Raw genomic sequence first — 26424 nt, forward strand, 5'->3', positions numbered from 1 at the left:
GGCGGGTTTATGAGTGCCGAACGGCCGCTGACCATCTGGAGCTTGTGTTTTCGAAAACATTAAAGCAGATTTTATCTTTAGTAACAAAACGGATATTTGAAGCCCCAACAAGTACATTCTCGCCTAAAATTCTCTCAAAACTAGATTCTGTGACATAAAACAGTATTGTTTTTAAAATTATAGTGGATTTGGGCATCCGCCATGACACTCACTGAGAAATACGGCAACTTCGGCGAGCAGAGTGATACACAAACGGTGAAATGGCTGTTGGAGTTCTTTTGGATTCTAACAGCAACACTCTTATCAGCCAATCAGATTTGAGAACTAGAAAGAACTGATTGATTGATTGATTAATTAATTATTATGACTGTCCCTAATGATTATTTTGTCTATGGAGTAATAGGTCAATTATTCTGATGATTAATTGTGTAATCAGTTAATTATAATAAAAAAAAATTGAATAATAAAAATAGACCTAAGCTAACATTAGGCTTAAAATACATATAATATCAATGAGGCAACTATAAATAAAGTATCAAAAGCAAGTATGGCTTTAACAAAACTCTTAAAATGAATACTTTAAACAGAGCTAACGTACATTATTCATTATAACAAATGACTGCAGAGGGCGCCAAGGGCCTGACGATTGTTTTTACACTTTAAGTGCAATCTAATCCTTGTTTAATATCGACTAAACATTTAATTTAAATGTCCACTTTTGCCCATTTCTTTAGGACAAAAATGCTACAGCCACGTTATTTCTTGAATACATCAAAACGTGTAAACTCAGAGCGACGGTTTGAGCATTTATTTTAAAATCGTTATGAACAGTTAGCATGTTGAGAAAGATACCCATGTATTCTCCTGTGTTTGTGTAGGTTTATTTACCTTACAAGTCTGATGAAATGGTGCATGTTGTGTTCCCAGATGAAAGTTATAATAAACCCAAACTCACAAAAATATGCAAAGATGATGGAGTTTGGGAGGATCCACACACGTAAATGATAACAGTTTGTGTGGAGCAGCATTTACTGTGAGTGGAACCGCAATGAGTTGCAGGCAGGTAAACTACACCCATGTAAATAGCCTAATGGCTCGTTTCCACCAAGCGGTACGGGTCAGTACAGTACGCTACGGTATGATTCGGGATGGAACACCCTGATCCAGCTTGCGTTTCCACTGTCAACAGTACCCTTACTTGATAGGCATGGTGTATGCCGGAAAGTAGCGATTGACAATAAAGCGTGACAATAAGCACAACTCTACCTCTTTTTGTTAAATGTCAGTTTTAATGAACAATAATAGCCACTATACAAGTATATGTACAAAGTATAAGAGGCTTATATAAGAGGAAATAAAGACAAAAGCAAACAATTCAGTCAAACGTATGCTACAAAGTCAGCGGTGTACTACGGTAAAATTCTAAATAAATATATAAAATTAAACATAACTTTTGTGCTCAGCCAAAAAGATGTGGCCAGGAACAAATAATAGATTCATAAGACCACGAATGCCTGTTAAATATATCCAAAACTAATTGTATCTCATGTTTAATCACTACAGAGACATAAGAGCCAGCGGCAAATGTGGAAGGACTAGCTGTGCGTAAGGCTGCTCTATGTGGACACATGAGCACTGAGCGCCTGGTGATCGTGTGGAGCTCCGAAATCGGCATAGCAAATTTTCCAAATAGGCGCCAACTTTATAAATAAACCGCAGATTTGAGTTTTAAACAATTACATTCTCACCTGAAAAACTCTTAAAACTACATTTCATGACATGATAACAGTAATATTTTGAAAATTATACGGGTTTTTGGGCAATGAGCTTTCACAAGTCCACAAGAACAGGCAAGAACATATATTGAGAAACGTCTATTTTCTGTGTGAATATATAAAATCATAAAATACACTGTTATATTTTTTTTTGTGTTTGCACACTCTGGTGTAAATAAGCCCAACATAGACCGCAGAGCGGAACGAGTATCCCCTTCAACCAATCAACTTCTGCAGTGAGTTTAGCTCCACCCTTTTGGTACCCTTTGCTGTGCTAGGTACCCCAACCAAAGGGTACCAAAAAAGTGGTACGGTACAGTTCGCTATTTTGGTACCATTCACAACTTCTGACAATGGAAACGGAAATAATTGCATACCGTACCGTACTGTACTGAACCGTGGAAACGTTTTTTTTTCACATTTCCAGATTTCTCAGCAGCGGAAGTCGTCATAGTTGGGTTAACTTGAAGTGCAGTGAATGAGTACCAAAAATATATTTGTTGCATTCCCATTTGCTCAAATAGCAAAAGAAAAAGTCCATGATAGTGTTTTCGTGATTTTCAATAAAAGAAAAGAAAAACTGAGAGAGTCTGATAATGGCAGTCTGAAGAGATGTCAAAATATTTTTTTTTATATATATATTTTTCTACTAATTTTTCTTTACCAAAAGGACAACGTAGTATCTGTAAAAGCTAAGGGCAAAGAACCAGGTACAGCTGAGTACAGTTCATATTTTGAGTACATTTAAAGTAATAGTTTACCCCTCCCAAAAAAATTTTATTCACTCTCTGCTTTTTCAAACATGTATGAGTTTCTTTCTTCTGTTCAATATTTTGAAGAATGTTGGTAACCAAAATGTTGATGGTAGCCATCAACTTCCATAGTATTTTATTTTTTATTTTATTTCAATTTTTTTTAAACATTTGTGCTCAACAGAAAAAAAATTAATTCATACAGTTTGGGAACGAGTACATGATGATAGAATTTTGGGGTGAACTATCTCTTTAATACCTCCAAGCACGTTGGAAATCAAGAATGCAATACACAGTCCATGAGCATATAATTTTAAAAAGAACACATTAGTTAACTTTCTACAATTTTGCAAATGGAAATAAGCTGAAACACGTATATTTAACCTTAAAAAAAATTGTTGCAGTTTTGATGTGACCACACCTCAATGAGCTTGCAGAATAAAGTGTATATAGTGGTCTGCTTACAGGTTTATGTAATGGTGAGAGGGTCAGTAGCTGTAGGTTCCCACACACGGAGAAGTGTTCAAGCCTGAAGGGTATACATGAGTGCACTGGGTCTTGTTGCAGTTAGTCAGCATTTTAACACCCCTGCTTAGAGCTTAAGGATATACTGGTTTAACTTGTAGTGAAAATAAATCCACTTGTTTGGCTTTGTTAATTTGGAGGGGGCGACTGTGGCGTGGGAATGGAGATATAATCTAAACACACAGGTCTGGATGGAAACTTGTTCTGTGGATGGAAACAACATCGTACTGCAAAAGATAACTGATTGGAGCCCTGATTGAAGCCCAAGACCTAATGGATATGAATGTCTAATGTGGTTATTCCAGATAGATAGATAGATAGATAGATAGATAGATAGATAGATAGATAGATAGATAGATAGATAGATAGATAGATAGATAGATAGATAGATAGATAGATAGATAGATAGATAGATAGATAGATAGAGTCTGCATTGTACGATCTTCCCACTAGATGTCAGTAAGTATTCTAATTCATTCAAATGCACTGCATATCGTTATCATTCACTCTCATTTACACACCCAGTCCAGGGAAAGCATAAAATAAGTAAAAAATCCTCCCGTTTTGACCTCATCAGCAAGAGAAAGATTCCATTTTGTGATAAGAATACTTAAATTAATTTGATTTGCAAAGATATAAAAGATCATACACTAGGTCACCTGTGGTCAGATAAGTCCATACAAGCACTCATACCTTTCAAATTATTTATTTGAGGTATAATCATCAGATTTTCTGATGATACATTCTCATTCATCATCAGAATGATGAATGATCATCCACATTCTAAGGCTAAATCTGGTGTATATAGTTTTTTTTTATTTGACTTTGGATTTTATGAATGACTCAATAAATGAGAATTTATAAATTAGCATAAATCATTATTTTCATCGCATATCCACAAATTCCCAGCTTCACCTTTTTCCGACTTTTCTCCTCCTTTTCTCCAGCTACACTGTTTCTGCCGTCCATAATGGCAAGAGATTCTTGTAAGATAAACACATGAAAAAAGAGGAAGATCAGGAGATGAGAGATTTGCAAAGCGAAACAACCAACCCCCCATTTCTCTCTTTTCCTCTTTCTCTCTTTCTTTCCCTCTCCCTTTCATTATCCTCCCCTGCTCATTTGAATAAATTAACACCCCCCTGACGTCTCGCTTCACCACCTTCCTCTTCCCCCCAATCTCTCCCCCCTCAACAGGCTGCAGGGAGAGAGAGAAATCCAGAAATATCCTCCTGTTTCCACACACGTTCATTCATTTACTCCCTCATGCACATAGACACAATCACACCCACCCTCTAATACACCAAATTCATCTCGAAAGCTCGGGTTCAACAGTCTCATCTCTGCTAAAACAAAACAAACCCCTCATCAGCACCCAAAGGAAAAAAAAAGAACACATAAATTACGAAATAAAAACATTTGGTCTTGTAAAAAACAGACTGGCGCGCAGGCGCAGATGCATGGGTCCCTCCCTCAGCTGACTGACTTGGTGCAGCTCACTGACTCATTTGACTAATGCTGGCGAGCATAACATGGCGTACGGTTCTGTATCAGGCTGGCTAATTAGCACCAGTGCAGCTCCAGCGAAACTGGGCAAGCCGTGCACCACTGCGCCGCCATGCTAAACCAAAGCAGCTCACCATCTGGGCCTCCTCGGCCGCCATTTTGGATCTGCATGGCGCTAGTTTGCATAGAGCACTCTAATAGGCGGCCTGTGCAGGGGGAACTGAAACGGGGCGTGTTAGCCACCATTATGGAAGACTAGCATTTAGTGCCCTCCCGTTACCTGCGTGTGGCTGAGGTGGGAAGGTGCCAACCCTTGCCTCCTCCTTTCCACTCCGCTACCACCCTCTACCCTCAGTGACCTTGCAGGCATTTGGTTAGGGAGGGGCTCTCTGCATTAATACCAGATACATTAGCGTTAATATGATTCTACCATGTAGCCGTGGCCTGAGGGGGGATTCTGATTGTCTGCATATTAGCATTACCGTTCTCATTAGCCCACCCGCTTCTGCCGTCTCCGATCACTCTCTCCTTCATTTTCCTCATTGGCTTACTCTCTCTCTCTCGTTCTCTGCTTTTCTCCAGGCAACAGATGAGAGAGAGTGATGCAGATGATTTGTATTAGCAATGATTTCAACAGTAGCTGCCTGCCTGCAAGTCAGTGGTCACTTCCTCTCTGATGCACATTGTGTAGATATATACACAGTATCTAGACTTCTTTCAGCCAGTGTGGCTTGTACTTTATTTCTGAGTGTGTGTGTGTGTTTCTCCATAAGTGTGTGGGAGGGTAAGGGTAGCATTCCATCTCCTATATTTCCACTTGTTACATAACTGAGTTGAGAGGAGTGGTAGAGAGAGACCTCGGTAGGAAACAAAGAGTCCGGCTGATCTGCTCAACTGCTCTCTTCTCTGCTTATTCTTTTCAATTCAAACCACTGCAGGAAGAGGTATATCTTGACCAGCAAACTTCAGTATACATTTCTGAATTTCACAGGTATCCAGGAGTTTAGTAGCAGGTAATTCCAACGTGTGTGGCCAAGGTAAACCTCTGTGTAATGGACAAGTGCAGAGTTGTACTTGAGAACAGCTCGTTCTAGTCCCAGTCCAAGACTACAGAACACAGGATCATGTTGACTCTGTCATGACTTGTCTTGGACTCAACCCTCTACTGGTCTCAATCTTGACTTGGACTCGAATGAGCTGGTTTCGACTTCAACACTGGGCAAGTGACCCCAAAGGCAAGGCTGTCCAAACTCAGTCCTGGAAGGCCACTGTCCTGCAGAGTTAGCTCTAACTTGCCTCAACGCACCTGCCTGGAAGTTTCCAATATGCCTAGTAAGACCTGGATTAGCTGGTTCAAAAGTGTTTAATTGGGGTTAGAAATAAACTCTGCAAGACAGTGGCCCTCCTGAAGCAGGATTGGACACACCTGCCCTAAGGAGTTGCCCCATTTGTATTGAGGCAGTTATAAGGTGAAGACAGGAATGCTGTCCCTGCCACATCACTTTTAAAAAAAGTGTGCAAAATTGTACTTTTAACTTGTTAATGGGTCAGTATTCTGAAAGGTACACTTTTGTAATTTATCTACCCTAAAAGGTACATATTATTACTTGAAGTCAATAACATGAACCCTTTGAAGGTTCTGCACCAGTGACAAGAAGTTCCGCCAGTAAATGGTACACATTCTGGATTTGTTTTCTTTTTTTCTGACAGCTATAATGTTGGGGGCCTGCAAAGGTCCTCTATAGCATAGTTATTGGGTGATATTTTAGAAGGGCTCACCCATAAAAATTTTGTCCCAGGCCCAAGTAGTTTTTGCAATGGAACTGTGACAAACCAGACTAGATGGGTCACTGAAGCCATTCATTTTTCTTAAAAGTCATTTAATTATTTAGACTTCAACTTTATACCATTCAAAACCCAAAATGTCATTGATTTCCAGAATTGTCCATGTGAGATATTTGGCTCTGTCCGAAAATGTACTGTTCTCTCTCCGTACTGAAATGTACTGTTCAACTCTGTTCAACCAGATTAAACTTTTTTCACGTAGTGAATTTTGTACTCCCCAAAATGCAAACTTTTCCAAATAGGGTCATATAAGCAAAAAAAAATAAAACTGGAACTGACAATACTATAGTCATATTTGTAGCTGAAAGCATGATGCAATTAAACAAAACATGCAAATAGGCTATATAAAGACATTTCTGTGGAATTCTATGGGCACAAACTAAATTACCTACAGTTTAGCAGAGTAGTAATCATTTACATTTGATGTACCCTCACCTTGTCTACTTAATCCCAGGTTAAGAGGTTCTGGCATGACAACATATCTTCACTAATGATTATTCCATTGAAATTATCTGAAATAACTGGATGAAATGAGATGAACTGTTCTGTTCTGTAGCCGACTGGCCAGGCATAGACTGTTTTTGGGGATGGGTAAGGATACATCTCCGTCATTTTGTGTAGAATCACAAATCAGTGTGATGGATTTCTGTACTGGTTGTTGGTTTTCTGTCAGGGCTGCACATAGCCTGTAATCAAAAGCAGCACGTTGCAGTTCAATAATTATCTGAAGTAGATGTGGGTGTGTGAAGCCAGAGAGCGCTGGAGCAGAACCATCAAGCCAAACACTGTAACCATCAGTTGCAGACTATCACTCTACACATTGTTGTCATTTCTTAAGTTGCCCTGGGGGGTAGTGTGCCATACTGTAATTTTACACCCAGACATGTACTCTGGCATTGTTACGTATCATTGTCAAAACAATCCATAGAGATCCATCAGACTGCTTTCTTCCTTTTTAAAATGAAGAGTTTGCCAATTCCCAGATACAAAAACGATCAAACGCTATACAGATTTGTTTTATCTGAATTATAAGTGTTTAACAATGCTGTACAATTACACATTCCGCTGTTTAATACAATCTATTCATATATAAATATTTATTTTTGCAGGCTTAGGTGGTGTAGAAAGACACTGTAGTCACCAGACCGAGAAAGCCGGGGTGGTCTGTGAGCGTTATCCGCCACTCGAGACAATACACGATACGCCCCTCACATGTCATTCCTCTCATTTCAATCTCATTTTGAGCGCGGAACAATGCCGGCGATTCAGACATTCCACGGTGCGACTCTGAAGCACGCGTTCTCCTTTAATCGCATACATTAACTCATAGAGATACCGTGACAGGGTCTCGTGCAGAGTCTCTAAGGACGCACGCGTGTCACTCAGTGAGCAGTGACATAAAAGAACGTATACGCGGAGGGTTTACGCACAACATTTGCACGAACTTTAAAACAGCTTAAAGATGATCCGCGGGTTTTACAATGGTTTAAGGTGGTCTCCCAGTCTGGACTTTTCCTTCCGTTGAAAAGTGCCTAAAACCAGCCAACAAATCACGCTGGGAGAAAGGACAAGGTTTAAACTGTTTTGTTGTTGTTGTTGTTGTTTTTGTTGTTGTTTTTTTCTCAGCAGCGTTGCATCAATATAACATTTCTCTCGGTAAAAGGTAAGCCGTTGTCATCGCGAAAAGTGATCTGCCGTGCGTAAAAAGCAGCCATTTAGTTCCCAGGTGCGCTATGGTAACACTGAGTGCCACAAAATGCCCCGGCTGTCTCCAGCCACGTGGACCGCTCACAACAACAACAACAACAACATGTTAAGTCCTGTCCACCCTGATGCACTCAACCCACCCCCACCAACAAAACTCCGCGCGCCGTCCTCGCCGCGTCTCTCTCTGGCCCCGCACCAGCACCTCTCCATCTCTCCGTACCATTAGACTACCGAAGGAGGGGCCGCTCGGATGACGGTCCCGCGGAGGGGAGGGTACGAGAGGCGGGACCAAAGTCTTCCCCGCTTCTCGGCGCTGGCGAGTCCGGGACTAGGGCTGGAGAGATCGCCGGGGAGCATCGTCACCACTCCTGCACGGAGCCTCGCCTGGCCGAATACTGCACAGTGCACACGTCGGGATTGCAAAACATTCCTGAGAAATATACCTGCTATTTATGGCATGTGGCTGGTAACTTTACTCCTGCTGTATTCTTTTCAAGAAGGTATGTGGTCAGTTTATTTTTTGCTGATTTTTTATTTATAACAATGTTGAAATAAAACGTCACGATTCATGAAATTAAATTAAGTGGAAATGTGTGTGCACAAAAATCGATCTGTAAAGTTTATTGACTAGACATTTAGCGTTATTTTATTGCGCTCTCACATATCTGGATTTTACATAGTTTCGTTCGTTCCAAAACTAATTCAACTTCGTTCAAAAATGTTTTTAGTTGCTTAAAATGTGGAAAATTATTTCTGTAGTCGGTGATTAACCACGAACAGGAGATTATGAGGCTGTAGGATCTGCATGTTCCCGTGCGCAAAAATGGGGGAGATAGCATGATTTGTATGCAAGATATGAATATGCTGTTGAGTTATGAATATGTAGAACGGGATTAGATTTTGCATCGGTCGTGTGCATTTACCATACACTTTTGGCCTTCTGTTTGTACTTTGCTGGGTGGGTAAAGTAGAGTTGGTCAGTGAGGTGTGAATTTGTTTGCGCTTGGTGTACTTTTTTACTGGGCTCGAATAAGAATGTAAATTTCCTAGGATTTGAATATGTCTGTATGTTGTTTATTGTAACATGATGCTATATGCCTTTAGGGAAAAGAATAATAGGGTTTTTGTAATAAAAGTGCAAGTTTTTGTGGCAGAGGATGAATATATCTGCATGGATCCTGTGAAAAATATAATGGCATATGCAGCCTCATTTCCAATTAGCACTGGTGCAATTAGTGGTCCTCCATTTTCTATGCCAACAGATTCCTGGTTTGGCTGTGCTGATGGTGGGTTTGATAAGGCACATTTGAATTTGTATAAATGCAAAACGAAGATGTGGTTTATTGCAATCATAATTACGGTTATGTATTTGCTCATTCTGTTAGTTTTACGCATCAATTTCTGTCATGATGTCTCCTCAACAATTTTGTTTTTGACACCTCACAGCATATATACCCCTCCTTCCCTCACCCTCCAGCCTTGGATATATGCTTTCAGTTTTTGCTCAAACATATACATATATATATATATATATATATATATATATATATATATATATATATATATATATATATATATATATATATATATATGTGTGTGTGTGTGTATTGATTGATTTATTTATTTTCCTAAAATTATCTTGCAAAATATTTCTGGATGAAACCACTTTTTCAAACGTGTGCGCCTATTTTGGAGTGTTCTTTATGTGATATGTCTTTGTCAAGTATGCATTTTTTTTTTTTTTACCCACAAACAGTTCAAATGTAAATGCTTTGACTGGTTTTACAGTGCTCGAGTTTAGATGCTTTAGAATTGAGAAGGCATCTATTTATATATATATATATATATATATATATATATATATATATATATAGTAATTTACAATGTCATTTGTTCGGGGATGTAAGGTCAGAATTATTCTCTCTCTCCCAGTGTGTGTGTGTGTGTGCATGTGAGAGAGAGGGTTTGTGAAAGAGAACTGTGGTGTGATTATGTGGGATTGTGTATGTTTGCGTGTGTTCTTGTATGGGGAGGAAAGGTGCAGTAGGGCGTAAAGTCCGTAAAAAACGGGATACGGAGGTCGCCAACAAACTTCTTTTTTTTTAACCACGTTTTTGCCTTTTTTATTTTCTAGTGCTCATAGTTTGTATTGTATTTTCTGTCATTTTCACAATATAGGCCTATTTCTTATCTTGTATCTTGAGACCTGATGACACGGTCGATAGGAGATGTAAAACGCACATCAATTATCATACATGCATATGCATTAGGACTGCGTATTTTTCCGAGAGGGCCGCGCCTCCATCTTTTCCACTTTCAAGGAATGTAGAAACATTTCCCTTTAAAAACCCTTTTACCACATTTCTCGAAATAATTGTATGTTGTCATAAGAACACATTTTAGTCGTTTTTGGTTAGGAATGATCAGTCATTTTAAATGTATTATTATGCATTATCGTGACCCGGGCAAGTTGTAGCATATTACCCCTCTGCCTTCACACCTGAACCACGGTCTGGGAAACCGGATCCAGGGTAAATTGGCGTCTCGAGGGTCAGCTTGTCTTTTTATGGAAATGCAACTAAATAAAATGAAAAAGGCACTGAGGGATGCTGCAGTATTGCTTGTGGAAATTCCCATTGTTATTTGCATGGGAGTCATAATTTGATTAAAAAATAATAACCATTATTATTATTATTATTATTAACAATAACAACAATAATAGCAAATAGCTATTTTTATTAAACTGATTAATAATGCCATATTTTATTGGGGTTTTTTCTTTTGTTTTGTTTTGTTTTAATCGTCTTGGCTTTATATGGAATATGAAATATATATTTTTTAGAATTAATTCATGTTTTTATCCAGATGTTGGGCACACTTAGTGTGATAGATCTCAAATCTGTTTAGAGTATCAAACAAAACGTTTTAACAAATATTTGTTTATCTTTATTAATTTTATTTATGACAGATTTGCTTCATATGATATTGAATAATGAATAAAGGGGCTGTAGGCAGTGTGTGTTCGCGTGTGTGTATCTGTGTCTGTCCAATATTTATTTTAAGGATCAGCAGTCTCAGGTCGTCAAATTTGTGTGGTGGCTGCGATATTATCCGGTCTGATCCGATTTTCTGAACATTTGCCTAAATTAAAATGTGATTGAAAGGAGCTTGCCACGTCAGACCTTTTTAGAGTGAGTCATAATAATAATAATAGTAACTTACATGTTTATATCTAACATCGACAATAACAGAAATATCTGAACATTAAAAAAAAAAAAAAAAAAAAAAACCTAACTTGCCCACTTTCGTGCGTTTTCACCTCCAAACTGCTCGCAATGTCAAACCTGCTCCTCTCACATCAGGACACCTCTATCCCACCCGGTCTCCCCCTCATAGAAGTATGCAAAATCCCCCCCCCCCACATCAAATCCCCTGTTCTTCCCAGCTGCGCAATTAGTAGGAGATCTGCCGCATCCCCCACTCCAAAAGTAAATCAGGTCATTGGCCATAAGGACTCCATTTATCTCTCTCTCTCTCTCTCTGTTTCGTTATACTCGTTATATACACCTGTTTCCCTCTTCTTTTTTATGTAATTTGCCGGGAGACATTACAATACATTCATTCATTATAATACAATATGTCCTGAATAAAAAGAGTAAATCCTTGTGTGACAGCAGCATGAGTCACAGTTATAAACACATGTTCCTCTCATAAACTGTAGTAATCTGTACTTGAACTTTTCGTCTAGTTGAGAATGAGATGGTTTAGACTGAACAGGTTTGTCCCATCAGTGTCTTTTTTTTTTCTCCCTCGAATTATTACCGTCCTGAATTGATTTTTAAAAACCAAACTGTTCCTAGCTAAATAATTTCACTCATTTAGTAGTCCAACATACACTATGAAAAAAATAATTAAATTAAATAAAACACAAAAAAGTCTTAGAAAAGTTTCACAAAGTATGTATCGTTCCTGTGACCGCTGGGAAATTGCTTCGTCGGTCAAGAAAGTTTAAAACAATTTAAAGTCACGATTAAATATATTATAGGGAAATGTGGGGGGAAAGACATGATTATGAACGAATATCAGTCCATAGTCTTTTTTTTTTTAATAATAGACTCCATGTAGTCTATTAAATATAAGCTTTTAGCTGTATGTTTATTATGGCGTGCTTTCTTTTTATGGAACTATACAGCTGTGACATGCAAAATATCCATATAAACTCTTAACAGTCTGAACTCTGTGTAAAATACAACACATTAAATGCATCAGACCCTTCAAACTCAGAAGAAAACTGGCAACCATTGAGATTTACTGGGTTAAGCGCAGAGCTATTTTTCTCCTCCACCTAAAATGACACCCCGTCGCTCCACCTGCCATTTCATCTGAAGTGCGGTCAAAATAGAAATGTACGCGTGCCGCTTCGACAGGTGACCGCTGTTCTCCTTTCAGAGCTCGTGTGCAGGTGAGTTAAGCGCGTGAGCAAGCACCTCGCAGACAGTCAGAATAGTGTCAGGTCGCGAATTATGATTTGATTTACCTATTTAAAGCATGAATCCTCCGATCATATCCAGTCAATCAAGACTTGGGGTCTTAAAACAAATCATTTAACTCTTTACTGACTACAAAAGTTAGCTACAATTAGTGCACTATCGCTCATTAACAGAAATAGCCTGAGGAGGTAACCATAGCAACAGCACGCTGCTCTAGCGCTTTGAACAGATGTGCACTGGAAAACAACACAGCTGTCAATATCTTTTTATCATAGATTTAAATATTACAAATATAATCACACAAAAATATGATTTGTTTAAAACTTCTCTAATAGGAAATACATAAATAAATAGTGATTAGTAGCCTATTCTCTTTAATTGTATGGAAAAGACTACATTCAGGTAAAGAACATTCAGGTAAACTTCTGTGTTCAGGGTCCTAATGTGTGGTTGTATTGCAGCACTCAGGTGTTTTGTGTGTGTGTGTGCGTGTGTGTGTGTGTGTGTGTGCATGTTTATGTGGTTTATGAGGACACAAATTTGTATAATGACATGGGTATGACAGAGGTATTACAATATGAAGGTGGTTTATGAGGACACTGCCTATGTCCCCGTAATTCAAAAGGCTTAAAAAACATACTAAATGGTGTTTTTTTGAAAATCTAAAAATGCACAAAGTCTCCTGTGAAGGCTAAGTTTAGGTGTAGGGTTGGTGTAGGGCAATAGCACACACATTTTGTTCAGTATAAAAACCATTACGCCTATGGAGAGTCCCCATAAACCACAAAAACCATCATGTGTGTGTGTGTGTGTGTGTGTGTGTGTGTGTGTGTCGAAAACTTTAATATGTTATTATATGTTGATATAGTATGCTAATTTACAAATTAACCCTCTAGTAGGAATGCATGTGGACTAAAATGGATCAAATATACAAACTGCTGATTTGAATAAGATTATATAATTTGTTATCATTTTAACAACCATTAACATTGTAATAGATGAGATAATAAATGGTCTGATTTATTTTTTTTTATTATATATATATATATATATATATATATATATACACTCACCTAAAGGATTATTAGGAACACCTGTTCAATTTCTCATTAATGCAATTATCTAATCAACCAATCACATGGCAGTTGCTTCAATGCATTTAGGGGTGTGGTCCTGGTCAAGACAATCTCCTGAACTCCAAACTGAATGTCAGAATGGGAAAGAAAGGTGATTTAAGCAATTTTGAGCGTGGCATGGTTGTTGGTGCCAGACGGGCCGGTCTGAGTATTTCACAATCTGCTCAGTTACTGGGATTTTCACGCACAACCATTTCTAGGGTTTACAAAGAATGGTGTGAAAAGGGAAAAACATCCAGTATGCGGCAGTCCTGTGGGCGAAAATGCCTTGTTGATGCTAGAGGTTAGGGGAGAATGGGCCGACTGATTCAAACTGATAGAAGAGCAACTTTGACTGAAATAGCCACTCGTTACAACCGAGGTATGCAGCAAAGCATTTGTGAAGCCACAACACGCACAACCTTGAGGCGGATGGGCTACAACAGCAGAAGACCCCACCGGGTACCACTCATCTCCACTACAAATAGGAAAAAGAGGCTACAATTTGCACAAGCTCACCAAAATTGGACGGTTGAAGACTGGAAAAATGTTGCCTGGTCTGATGAGTCTCGATTTCTGTTGAGACATTCAGATGGTAGCGTCAGAATTTGGCATAAACAGAATGAGAACATGGCTCCATCATGCCTTGTTACCACTGTGCAGGCTGGTGGTGGTGGTGTAATGGTGTGGGGGATGTTTTCTTGGCACACTTTAGAATCAGAATCAGAATCAGAATCAGAAAGAGCTTTATTGCCAAGTGTGTTTGCACACACAAGGAATTTGTCTTGGTGTTATAAGCTTCCAGTACAGAAAGTACAAACATAGTGCAGACAACATATAATTAAGGTGATAAAGAACACTAATGAAGAGAATATACAATAATTAAGAATAACAATAGTAATAAAATAAAAATATACAGAAAAGAGACATGACCATAGACAGAACTGTGAATGTGCATGTGTCCTATGTGCAGATGAAGGTTTGATGGGTTATTTACAGATGTACAGTACCGGGGTGTGTTATGTGTTGTTCAGGTGGGATACGGCCTGGGGGAAAAAACTGTTCTTGTGTCTGGCTGTTCTGGTGCTCAGTGATCTGTAGCGCCGGCCAGAGGGCAACAGTACAAAGAGAGAGTGAGCTGGGTGTGAGGGGTCCAGAGTGACTTTCTTAGCCCTTTTCCTCACTCTGGAGGTGTAAAGTTCTTGGAGGCTGGGCAGAGGGGCACCGATAATTCTCTCAGCAGTCCTAACTGTCCGTTGTAGTCTTCTGATGTCTGTTTTGGTAGCTGAACCAAACCAAACAGTTATAGAAGAACATAGGACAGACTCGATGATTGCAGAGTAGAACTGTTTCAGCAGCTCCTGAGGCAGGTTGAACTTCCTTAGCTGGCGGAGGAAATACAGCCTCTGCTGGGCCTTTTTCGCAATAGAGTCAATGTGATTGTCCCACTTCAGGTCCTGGGAGATGGTGGTGCCCAGGAATCTGAATGACTCTACTGAAGTCACAGTGCTGTTCATGATGGTGAGTGGGGGGAGAGCAGGGGGGTTTCTCCTGAAGTCCACTATCATCTCCACAGTTTTGAGCGTGTTCAGCTCCAGGTTGTTAAGACTGCACCAGACAGCCAGCTGCTCAACTTCCTGTCTGTAAGCAGACTCGTCACCATCCTTGATGAGGCCTATGACTGTAGTGTCGTCCGCAAACTTCAGGAGCTTGACAGAGGGGTCCTTTGATGTGCAGTCATTCGTGTAGAGGGAGAAGAGCAGTGGGGAGAGAACGCAACCCTGAGGGGCGCCAGTGCTGATGGTGAGAGTCCTGGATGTGAGTTTGCCCAGCCTCACTAGCTGCTGCCTGTCTGTCAGGAAGCTGGTGATCCACTGACAGATGGAGGAGGGCACAGAGAGCTGTCTCAGTTTGTCTGAGAGAAGGTCAGGTATGATGGTATTGAAGGCCGAGCTGAAGTCCACAAATAAGATCCTTGCATAATTCCCAGGTTTGTCGAGGTGTTGCAGGATGTAATGCAGTCCCATATTGACAGCGTCATCCACAGACCTGTTTGCTCTATAGGCAAACTGAAGAGGATCCAGCAAGGGTCTAGTGATGTCCTTCAGGTAGGCCAGGACCAGTCTCTCAAGTGACTTCATGACCACAGACGTGAGTGCGACAGGTCTGTAGTCATTAAGTCCAGTGATTTTGGGCTTTTTGGGGACGGGAATGATGGTGGAGCGTTTGAAGCAGCGGGGAACTTCACACAGCTCCAGAGATCTGTTGAAGATTTGTGTAAAGATGGGGGCCAGTTGGTCAGCACAGACTTTTAGACAGGCAGGTGAAATACCGTCTGGTCCTGAAGCTTTCCTAGATTTCTGTTTTCTGAAGACCCGGTTCACATCCTCTACACAGACTTTAAACGCAGGTAGAATGGTGGGGGAGGGAGTAAGGGGGGTTGCAGGGGGGGAAGGTGAATGTGTGAAGTGCAGATCAGAGCGGGTGCTGGGTGTCAATCTGGCCTTTTCAAATCGGCAGTAAAACACATTGAGATCGTCAGCCAGTTGTTGATTCTCCACAGACTGTGGGGGTGGTGTCTTGTACATGGTGATGTTCCTCAGACCAGTCCATACCGACGCCGGATCGTTGGCTGAAAGTTCTTTTTTCAACTTCTCAGAGTAGTTCTTTTTAGCCACTCTGATCTCCTTTGTTAGTCTGTTCCTGGCCTGGTTATACAAGATTTTATCCCCACTTCTGTAAGCGTCCTCTTTGGCCTGACGAAGCTGTTTGAGTTTCCCAGTAAACCACGGTTTATCATTATTGAATGATAAGAATGTCCTGGTGGGGATGCATATATCCTCACAGAAACTGATATATGATGTTACAGTCTCTGTGAGTTCATCCAGATCGGTGGCAGCGGCTTCAAAAACAGTCCAATCAGTGAGGTCAAAACAAGCTTTTAAATCTTGCTCTGCTTCATTAGTCCATCTCTTAACGGTTCTTAATACAGGCTTCGAAGATTTGAGTTTTTGCCTATAGGTCGGTATGAGATGAACCAAACAGTGATCAGAGAGCCCCAGAGCTGCCCGTGGGACAGAGTGATATGCATCTTTAATTATTGTGTAACAATGATCCAATATATTTATGTCTCTGGTGGGACATGTAACGTGCTGTCTGTATTTTGGCAGTTCGCGGGAGAGATTTGCTTTATTAAAATCTCCAAGAATGATTAAAAAAGAGTCCGGGTACCTTTGCTCTGTTTCAGATATTTGTTCAGCCAGCTGTTGCATCGCGGCGCTCACGCACGCGTCCGGAGGCACGTACACATTCACGAGAATGAAGGAGGAAAACTCTCGGGGTGAATAGAACGGCTTACAGTTTATGAAGAAGGCCTCCAAATTAGGAGAACACATCTTCTTCAGAGTTGTTACATCTGAACACCAACCTTCATTTATGTAGAAACATAGTCCACCACCTCTCGTTTTCCCCGTTAGCTCCGTGATGCGGTCTGATCTGAACAGCTGATATCCAGGCAAATGAAGCATGTTATCCGGGATGTTTTCACTCAGCCAGGTTTCAGTGAAGCACAATGCAGCAGAGTTTGTAAAGTCCTTATTTGTGTGGGTGAGGAGAAGTAGTTCATCCATTTTGTTAGGAAGGGATCGGAGATTCGCTAGATGAATGCTTGGGAGCGCAGTTCGGAAGCCGCGTTCGCGGAGTTTAACCAGCGCGCCGGCGCGCTTCCCTCTTTTCCGTCTGAGCGCGCGTTTGACTAGGACCGCTGCCCCTCCGACCAAAACATCCAACAAAGCGTCTGAATAATCAAAAACCGGAAAAAAATTGTCCGGTGTGTGTTGCCTTATGTCCAGTAGTTCGTCTCTGGTAAAACTGACAGTAGGAAAATGACTAAACACAGAACAAACAAACAAAAACAACAAAAGTACGGGAGCGTTCCACACCACAGCAGCCATACTCGGCGCCATCTTGAGTTCTTGAGTTCATCTTGAGTTCTTTAGGCCCCTTAGTGCCAATTGGGCATCGTTTAAATGCCACGGCCTACCTGAGCATTGTTTCTGACCATGTCCATCCCTTTATGACCACCATGTACCCATCCTCTGATGGCTACTTCCAGCAGGATAATGCACCATGTCACAAAGCTCGAATAATTTCAAATTGGTTTCTTGAACATGACAATGAGTTCACTGTACTAAAATGGCCCCCACAGTCACCAGATCTCAACCCAATAGAGCATCTTTGGGATGTGGTGGAACGGGAGCTTCGTGCCCTGGATGTGCATCCCACAAATCTCCATCAACTGCAAGATGCTATCCTATCAATATGGGCCAACATTTCTAAAGAATGCTTTCAGCACCATGTTGAATCAATGCCACATAGAATTAAGGCAGTTCTGAAGGCAAAAGGGGGTCAAACACAGTATTAGTATGGTGTTCCTAATAATCCTTTAGGTGAGTGTATATATATATATATATATATATATATATATATATATATATATATATAGGGTCATTAGGGTCTTTTTATTTATTTATTTTTAATTGAGATTTATACATCATCTGAAAGCTGAATAAATAATCTTTCCATTGATGTATGGTTTGATAGGGCAATATTTAGCCGAGATGCAACTATTTGAAAATCTGTAATCTGGGGGTGCAAAATAAATAAATAAATAAAAAGAAAGAAAATCACATTTAAAGTTGTTCAAATTAAGTTCTTAGCAATGCATATTACTAATCAAAAAATTAAGTTTTGATATATTTATGGTAAGGAATTTACTAAATATCTTCATGGAACATGATCTTTACTTAATATCCTAATGATTTTTGGCATAAAAGAAAAATCTATAATTTTGACCCATACAATGTATTGTTGGCTATTGCTACAAATATACTCATGCTACTTATGACTGGTTTTGTGGTCCAGAGTCACAATTGGTTAAACTTACTTGCCTTGTGTTACAGTACTCCCCATTTTCCACACTGTACTTAGTAAATCATGTGTATGTAATGTGTATGTAATCATGTTTATCTCTGATAGTAACATTCTTCAAGAAATTTTAGTAAATTTCACTATGGTTTCATATTTGTAATTTTAGCTTCCAGTCAATTGCTCTAATAACAGGAACCACAGATGTTCACATTCCTGCAGCTCCTGTTCCAGATTATGATATACAAGCATTTTACTTAGAGGTAAAGAGTGGCCAGAAGAGGGGCAGTATATAACGTGTTTAAACTACAGTTAGAAACTACCCGAAACATGGGCGATTTAGTAAAATTCACATTTTGTTGACTGATACTCTCAACCTCCAAATGCATCCTTTGAAGTCTGAACTACTTCTGCAAATGCTGATTTATTTTTTTTCCTGACATTGCATTAACATGAAAATAAGGGGGTAGAAATCCCTTACCATTTCAAAATCCAACCCCTAATGCATTTTGAACTGCATTTACCAAACTCGCGCTATTACACTATCATATATTTGATTCCTTAGATGTATGCAAAATGCTAATTATATAACCAAATGTATCATCTCGGTTATGTATGTAACCCTCGTTCCCTGATGGAGGGAACGGAGACGTTATGTCGTGACGACATAGGGGATATTAGTTGGAAGCCCCAATCATCTCTGACTTAAGAGAAATCGCCAATGAATATTGGCTAGTGGATTTTGCATTCCTGAGCCACTCCCCGTGCATACGGGTATAAAAGGGCGATAGGTGCATCCACTCATCAGGTTTTCCGCTGAGGAGCCGAGAACGTGTCCCTGGCAACCAGCGATGATTCAAGATTGTGGCATGGGGACATAACGTCTCTGTTCCCTCCATCAGGGAACGAGTGTTACGGACGTAACCGAGACATTCCCTATCTGTCGGTCACTACGAGTAAGGTCGTGACGACATAGGGGTCCTATGGAAAGCGCCACAACCTGAACCCCGTCACGACCTTGTGGCATGCAGATGTTGACAAGCTAGCACGTGACAGACAAATGCCATGCGAAGGTCGCAACCTTCCCATCGCCCCAGCGCAAATTCGCTAACCTTGGTGCCCGCAGGGACCACTGAGTACATTGCTGCTGGAGATAGCCAAGCCGCTGTTCCTTTTCCCAAGAAGTCGGAAGGGATTTCGACCTTCTATGAAAGATAGCTTCAAGTCTTTTCTATTTGTTGTTACAGCTTGGCAGTAACGACGGGGAAGCTGGGTAGTCTTCCAGAGAAGGGCGCTACGGAAGCCACATCCTGCCCAAAGGGAGGTAACACGTGGAGACACTGATATGGACTGACCCAGGCCTGGGGCAGTACTAAATACGATTGGACCCTGGGGCAGATCCTACCTAGGAGTAGGGAGGAGGGCTGCCAGCAGGACCTGACAGAAAGCTCTGTCAAAGGGAAGACATGGGTTTACCGTGAGGGAATCCGTACCGTGGACGAATACACGTGTGGGATTACCCGAAGGGAATCAGGCCATACGGACACCTAGCCGAGTACAGGGGCTGACCGGAGACCCGGGCGAGCTAGCACCAGTACTGGGCCTGGCGTCAGACTGCTCCGCCCAGTCTGACTGCCGGGGCTGCTGGAGGACTCCACCAGGGTTCGCCGTCCGGGGATCTTAACTGGAGGAGGAAAAAAGGCGCTCGTATCCCCGGGTGAGGGGGAATGGCGCAGCAAGTGTGACACCGGCCAACTCTTCCAGCCACTTACCTGTTACCCAACACACGGGAAGAGACTGGCTCAACGCGGAGACTGTAAAATCTCGCAAAGGTGTTCGGTGTCGCCCAGCCTGCAGCTCTACAGATGTCTGCCAAAGAGGCAGTGTCTGTGCGAGCAGGCTCACTGGGGGAAATGTATATTTGCGTAAAGCCCGAGGCCAGCTGTGTGCCAGTGTGTCTGTGCCGAGGGGCCCCTCAGTCAGGGAGAAGTATAGCTGGCAGTGGGAGGACTCGCAGGAAGCAAACAGGTCTACCTGAGCTTCTCCAAATCGACTCCAGATCAGCCGGATCGTCTCGGGATGGAGTCGCCACTCTCCGGGGAAGTGAGCTGTCATGAGAGCGCATCGGCCGCACGATTGAGTTCCCCCGGAATGTGGACAGCGCGCAGCTGGGACATGCGGCGTGATCGTATACCTCCCAGCCGGTTGATGTACGAGACAGCCGCAGTGTTGTCCGTACGGACCAACACATGATTGCCTAGCAGCAGTGGCAGAAACTGCCGCAAGGCCAGATGCACTGCCAACAGCTCCAGGCAGTTGATATGCCAAAGCAGTCGAGTCCCCGTCCAGAGCCCTGAGGCTGCCTGCCCGTTGCATGTAGCGCCCCAGCCCGTGCTGGAGGCATCTGTTTTAGCAACAACATGCCGGGACACTCGTTCTAAGTGCACCCCGGCCCGTAGGAAGGCAAGGTCCGTCCAGGGGCTGAAGGAGCGGCGATACTCCCGTGTGATATTCACCCAAAGTGAACCATGGAGCCATGCCCACCTCGGGACTTGGGAGTGCAACCAGTGCTGAAGTGGTCTCATATGAAGCAATCCGAGTGGCGTGACTGCAGCTGCGGATGCCATGTGCCCCAGGAGCCTCTGAAACTTTCAGTGGAACCACAGTCCTGCCTCTGAAGGAACTCAGGCAGGTCAGCACTGATTGGGCACGCTCGTCCATGAGGCGCACCGTCATACTCACCGAGTCTAACTCCACACCGAGAAAAGAGATTCTCTGCACAGGGGAGAGCTTGCTCTTTTCCCAGTTGACCCGAAGCCCCAACTGGCTGAGGTGCCGTAACACCAGATCCCTGTGATCGCACAACTGCTCTCGGGACTGGGCCAGAATGAGCCGGTCGTCGAGACAGTTGAGGATCCTGACGCCCACTTTCCGTAGCGGGGCAAGGGCGCCCTCCATGACCTTCGTGAAGACACGGGGAGACAGGGAGAACCCGAAGGGGAGGACCTTGTACTGCCATGCCCGACCCTCGAACGCAAACCGTAGGAACGGTATGTGTTGCGGAAGGATCGAAACATGAAAGTAAGCATCCTTCAGGTCGATCGCTGCAAACCAATCCTGGGGCTGGATGCACCTGATCATGCGTCTGTGCATCAACATCTTGAACGGGAGCCTGAGCAAGGCCCAGTACAAGACTCGCAGGTCCAGGATTGGTCGAAGACTACCGTCTTTCTTGGGTACGATGAAGTAAGGGCTGTAAAACCCCTCATCTCGGCTGGAGGGACCGGCTCGATTGCGTCCTTTGCCAGGAGGACAGCAATCTCCTCGCGCAAGACAGGAGCGTTCCGAGCTGCCAACGAGGTCTCGAGAACGCCGCTGGACTTGGGAGGTCGCCTGGCGAACTGAATCGCATAGCCGAGTCGAATTGTGCGCGCAAGCCATACTTCCAGATGCCGTACAAGTGGCTTCAACGGCACAATCGACGTACATGCGGTGGTGCAGCGTAGGGGAGTAGGGCTGAATGGTACAGAAGGTGGTGCGTTCTGACTCATCCCCGCCGAACTCCCTGAGTCCCTGAGGGGACTGGCTAGAGGTGCGCGGGGAGGCACTGCGTCCCCGAACCGCACTCTCTTGGCCGTTGGAAAGATGGATCGTGGGAGAGAGTAAGGAGGCAGCGCGTCACACACTGTCAGCCCACAAACCTGAGAACCCGGAGGAAAGGGAAATTGCTCTTTCTTTTGACAATGTGGTTACAGAATGAATGATTCTCCCCCTGCCCTCCTTTGGGGGAAGGAGCGGCGCTGTCCTCGCCCTCTCCTGAGATAGAGCAGCTTTCTACATCTCCGGGTTGCCCGTGTCAGGGCCGTTTTATCGCATCCTTGGACGATATCGGGGCCAGCTGGAACACGGGGGGCGCCACACTCCTGCAAGAGGCTCGATGCACCAGCACAAGGCAGAGCAGCTCAGGGGAACACAGGAGGGCGCCCACGGCGACCAGCAGACTGGGGCTTGCCCTGCGGCGAAGCAGTGCATCACTGGGTAGCCCACACAAGATGTGCTGGACGGCCTAGGTCTGCTTCAGTACTGCCGAGAACTGCTGGGCACAGTCCTCGACAGTGTTGCCGAACAGTGCAGACTGGGAGACGAGAGCGTCAAGAAAGTGTACTTTGTCGACTTCGCCCCTCTCAGCAGGCTGAGCTATAGATGGCACTCTTGGACCACGAGTGTGTGGATATCGCCTTCCCGAGGGACTGCGCTGTGACTTCCGTTGCCCGTAGGGCACGGTCAGTCGCTGAGGGGGGAAGTCGTGGCCTAATGGTTAGAGAGTCGAACTCGTAATCCAAAGGTTGCGGGTTCGAGTCTCGGGCCAGGAGGGATTGTAGGTGGGGGGAGTGAATGTCCAGCGCTCTCTCCACCCTCAATACCACGACTGAGGTGCCCTTGAGCAAGGCACCGAACCCCCAACTGCTCCCCAGGCGCCGCAGCATAAATGGCTGCCCACTGCTCCGGGTGTGTGTTCACGGTGTGTGTGTGTTCACTGCTGTGTGTGTGCACGTTGGATGGGTTAAATGCAGAGCACGAATTCCGAGTATGGGTCACCATACTTGGCAGTATATCACTTCACTTAAAAAACCTCAGGTTGGTACTACCCTCGTGCATTTAACAGGACAGGAAACGACCGCAACCAAGAGGACACGGCCGGCACAGCGTCTTTAAAAAGATGCGAACCGACCATGATTTGCTCTTTTAGGAAATCTGCTCTTTTAGTTGAAGTGCCCAGGGGAATCGCTGCAGACAGGACACCGCTGTTCGCACTGTGACGCCAACCAGAACAGCTTCCAGACAGATGATGAATGGCTTTGTGGAGATCAACACATTCATCCCCTCGGCTCTGAAGCAAAAATCTGATGTCTGGATGCACCTGTCGCCCTTTTATACCCATATGCACTGGGAGTGGCTCAGGTATGCAAAATCCACTAGCGAATATTCATTGGCGTTTTCTCTTAAGTCAGAGATGATTGGGGTTTCCAAGTAAATCCCCTATGTCGTCACGACATAACTCGTAGTGACCGACAGATAGGGAAAAATACATACCTCTTCTACTCTCCCACTTTTCTCTCACTCTCTTCTCAAAGAGATTGCCTCCCATACAAATGTGGGAGGTTACATGTGATTGGTTTCCAATCCACTCGAGCTCACTCACGCAAAGCACTGAACAATCACAGGGACAACAGTGGCAGGCAAGATTTACTCTAATATACCAGAACAAATGTAATCTAAACACAAGTGCACATGTGTCCTCCTCAGCCTAGCTATGAAGAAATGTCCGACACGCGCACACACACACACACACAAACACACACACACCTCATTGTTGCTTTTGTAAACCCATTTATAACTGAGTGCAGTGCAGGGCTGACTTTAGATTCAGCTGGAAGTTACTCAGCACCTGTAGTATTGATTTTTCCTCGACTGCGCCGTGCATAAATGATTATTGGTTTGATAAGTGGCTTGTCTGAGGAAAGGTATAAAAAACAAAGAAGGAAGAAAGTCAGCTCCTTTCTCTCTTAATCTCATGAGTCATTTTAAAAGGTTAAAGAAAATATTATGACACTGAAAGCTGTTAAAAAAATATGCAGCATTGTAGCGCGATACAGACAGGCTTGACAGCGGAAATGGCCCTTGCACAATCTGCAAATAAATTAATTGGGAGGCTCGGAGGCAAATGGATGGTTGAATTGCGTTGTTGTCGAACAGTTGCATGCCACAAAAATATGCATCTGCATTTAGAAATGTTTATGTAGGTGAGACACAGTGATCGAAAGAAAGATTGTGTGTAGATTCTGAGAAAATGCAGATGAGCGACTGAGAGAGCTGCATTATGCATAGTGGCTCACCATTGGCAATAGCCTGGGCTGTCTGCAATACATATTTAAATGCCATTTTCATAGCGACCGAACAAAAAAATATATGTAGGTATGTATGTATGTATATGTTGTGCAAATGTGCAAGAAGAAGGACCACATAAAGAGAAAGATGGGAAAGAGGAAAATGGAAGATGATTAACTTGGAGAGATGGCAAGAAGGAAGGAAAAACAACAAGAAATGATGAGCAAAGACATTTTTGAGCTGGAATTTTTTCGGTTTGAAGAAGTGGGTGGAGAATAATGCATCCATCTTGAGAGTTAGACAGATAGATAGGGAAAACGGGCATCATTAATGGAGCATTTCAACATTCCCAGCCCTTTTCCTCGTTTGGCATATGGCAACGAGAATTGCAAGGAGCTGCAGGGCTTCGTTAGCCCTCACACGGAAGTCATCTCAGAACAAAGGGAGAAGAAATTGGGTTATCCCATTGCCCTTTATTTTTCCGCTCCTTAAGACCCTCCTAAATTACTGAACATCTACCCTAAATGTCTCAACAATTGTCTATGGACATATGAAGTCCTTGGACATAGAGGTCAACCATTGTTACATGGTTTGTGTGGATACTGCCACTGATGTTTTCAGGCAAAGTATATACAAATATCTTCACTCAAAATTAATTTTTGCTGACCACATTGTTTAGGGTGACCATACATCGTCTTTTTACCTGGACATGTCCTGGCTGTGATTACTAAATCACCTAAAGTGTCCAGGTTTTTGCTTTGTTTTCCTATTGGCGTGTTCTCTACATACATTATATTTACGTATTTGTATTTCTTTTACTGTTTTCTGTAAATCCTACCTTTTTGTACACCACAATTGGCCCATTATGTACAACGCCTGCACGCTATTGGTCAAACTATTTTTCAGTCATCACCTTCAGCAAGTATGAAAGTATGATTTTTTTTTTATTGTCATAGCAACATATATATTGCTAATGTTTTCTAAAAAAATCTTCTCAAAAAAGTCTGCTTATTATTTAAATTTTTCTATGTACTTTCTAGTTAAAAAAAAAAGTCTTATTTTGTGGCCATTAAAAGTAGCTGTGTATTCAGACATTTTTTTCATAAGCAACATAATTATTGCTAATATTTTGTAATATTTTATTAGGTTTTACCTGTGACTTATTTAGTTTGTTCAGTCTTACAAGTGTAAAATCGAAAGCTCCGAATAGAAGAGTTTGGAATTGTGCATGTTTTTGTGCCAATCAGCATTATAATGATGCAATTTTCTGCAGCTTTAATTTGAGGTCACACTAGTGAAATTTGGGCAAAATTTCCAAGGGGAATTTTTAACAGTTAATAGTGTAGCGATGTATGAAACATATCTCACAAACTTTAAAGCAAAGCAGATTTATTTTGGTTTGCACGGCAAATTTATGCGACCAACGTTTTTGCACTCGCACAAAACTCACGATCGCAATGATTCCTATTGAAATGACTGGAATTTTCTCACAAAATTTTGCAGAGCAATGATAATTGTGATCATACCTTTAGGGTAATTAATCACATGCCATTTACAGCTCGGGCTATTGGCACAAAAAATGTATGATCCTATGACCAGAGGTCCTGTGGTAGCCCAGAACTCAGAATGTTCTTTCCAATCAGCATCCCAATAGTGGCACCTGTTGGTGTGGAGGACAAACTGCAGCTGTCCTGCTCTCAAGCTTTTCTTTTTCCCCCTCCTTACCTCAGACTCCCCCCACCACCATCACCCAGACAGTGGGGGAGATATCCCCAGGCTGTCCCTTTTGGATCCACAACCCCTTACCCAAAACCCCACTGTGAGATTATAGATATTGCAATCTTTATTATGGGGGTTTATGCTTTAGGCTATAATCTGCAAAGGCAAAAAGGGG

The 26424-nt window shown here is 42.5% G+C and overlaps 1 protein-coding gene across 5 annotated transcripts in view; it reads left to right on the forward strand.

Annotated features, from left to right (window-relative positions):
• Window positions 1–8360: 8360 nt before the first annotated feature.
• LOC306851356 (cell adhesion molecule DSCAML1-like) overlaps window positions 8361–26424 on the forward strand; it is a gene marked incomplete at both ends in the record, with an annotated part of 131642 nt that continues 113578 nt past the window's right edge. For 3 of the 5 annotated variants that reach the window (XM_079387525.1, XM_079387526.1, XM_079387527.1), the window contains one exon: window positions 8361–8610. In XM_079387525.1, coding sequence (XP_079243651.1) covers window positions 8361–8610 — 250 coding nt within the window. The remainder of the gene's footprint in view (window positions 8611–26424) is intronic. The other 2 variants (XM_079387528.1, XM_079387529.1) reach the window with 1 other exon arrangement.

The sequence above is a fragment of the Barbus barbus genome (assembly GCF_936440315.1).
Source record: "Barbus barbus genome assembly, chromosome: 31".
NCBI lineage: Eukaryota > Metazoa > Chordata > Actinopteri > Cypriniformes > Cyprinidae > Barbus > Barbus barbus.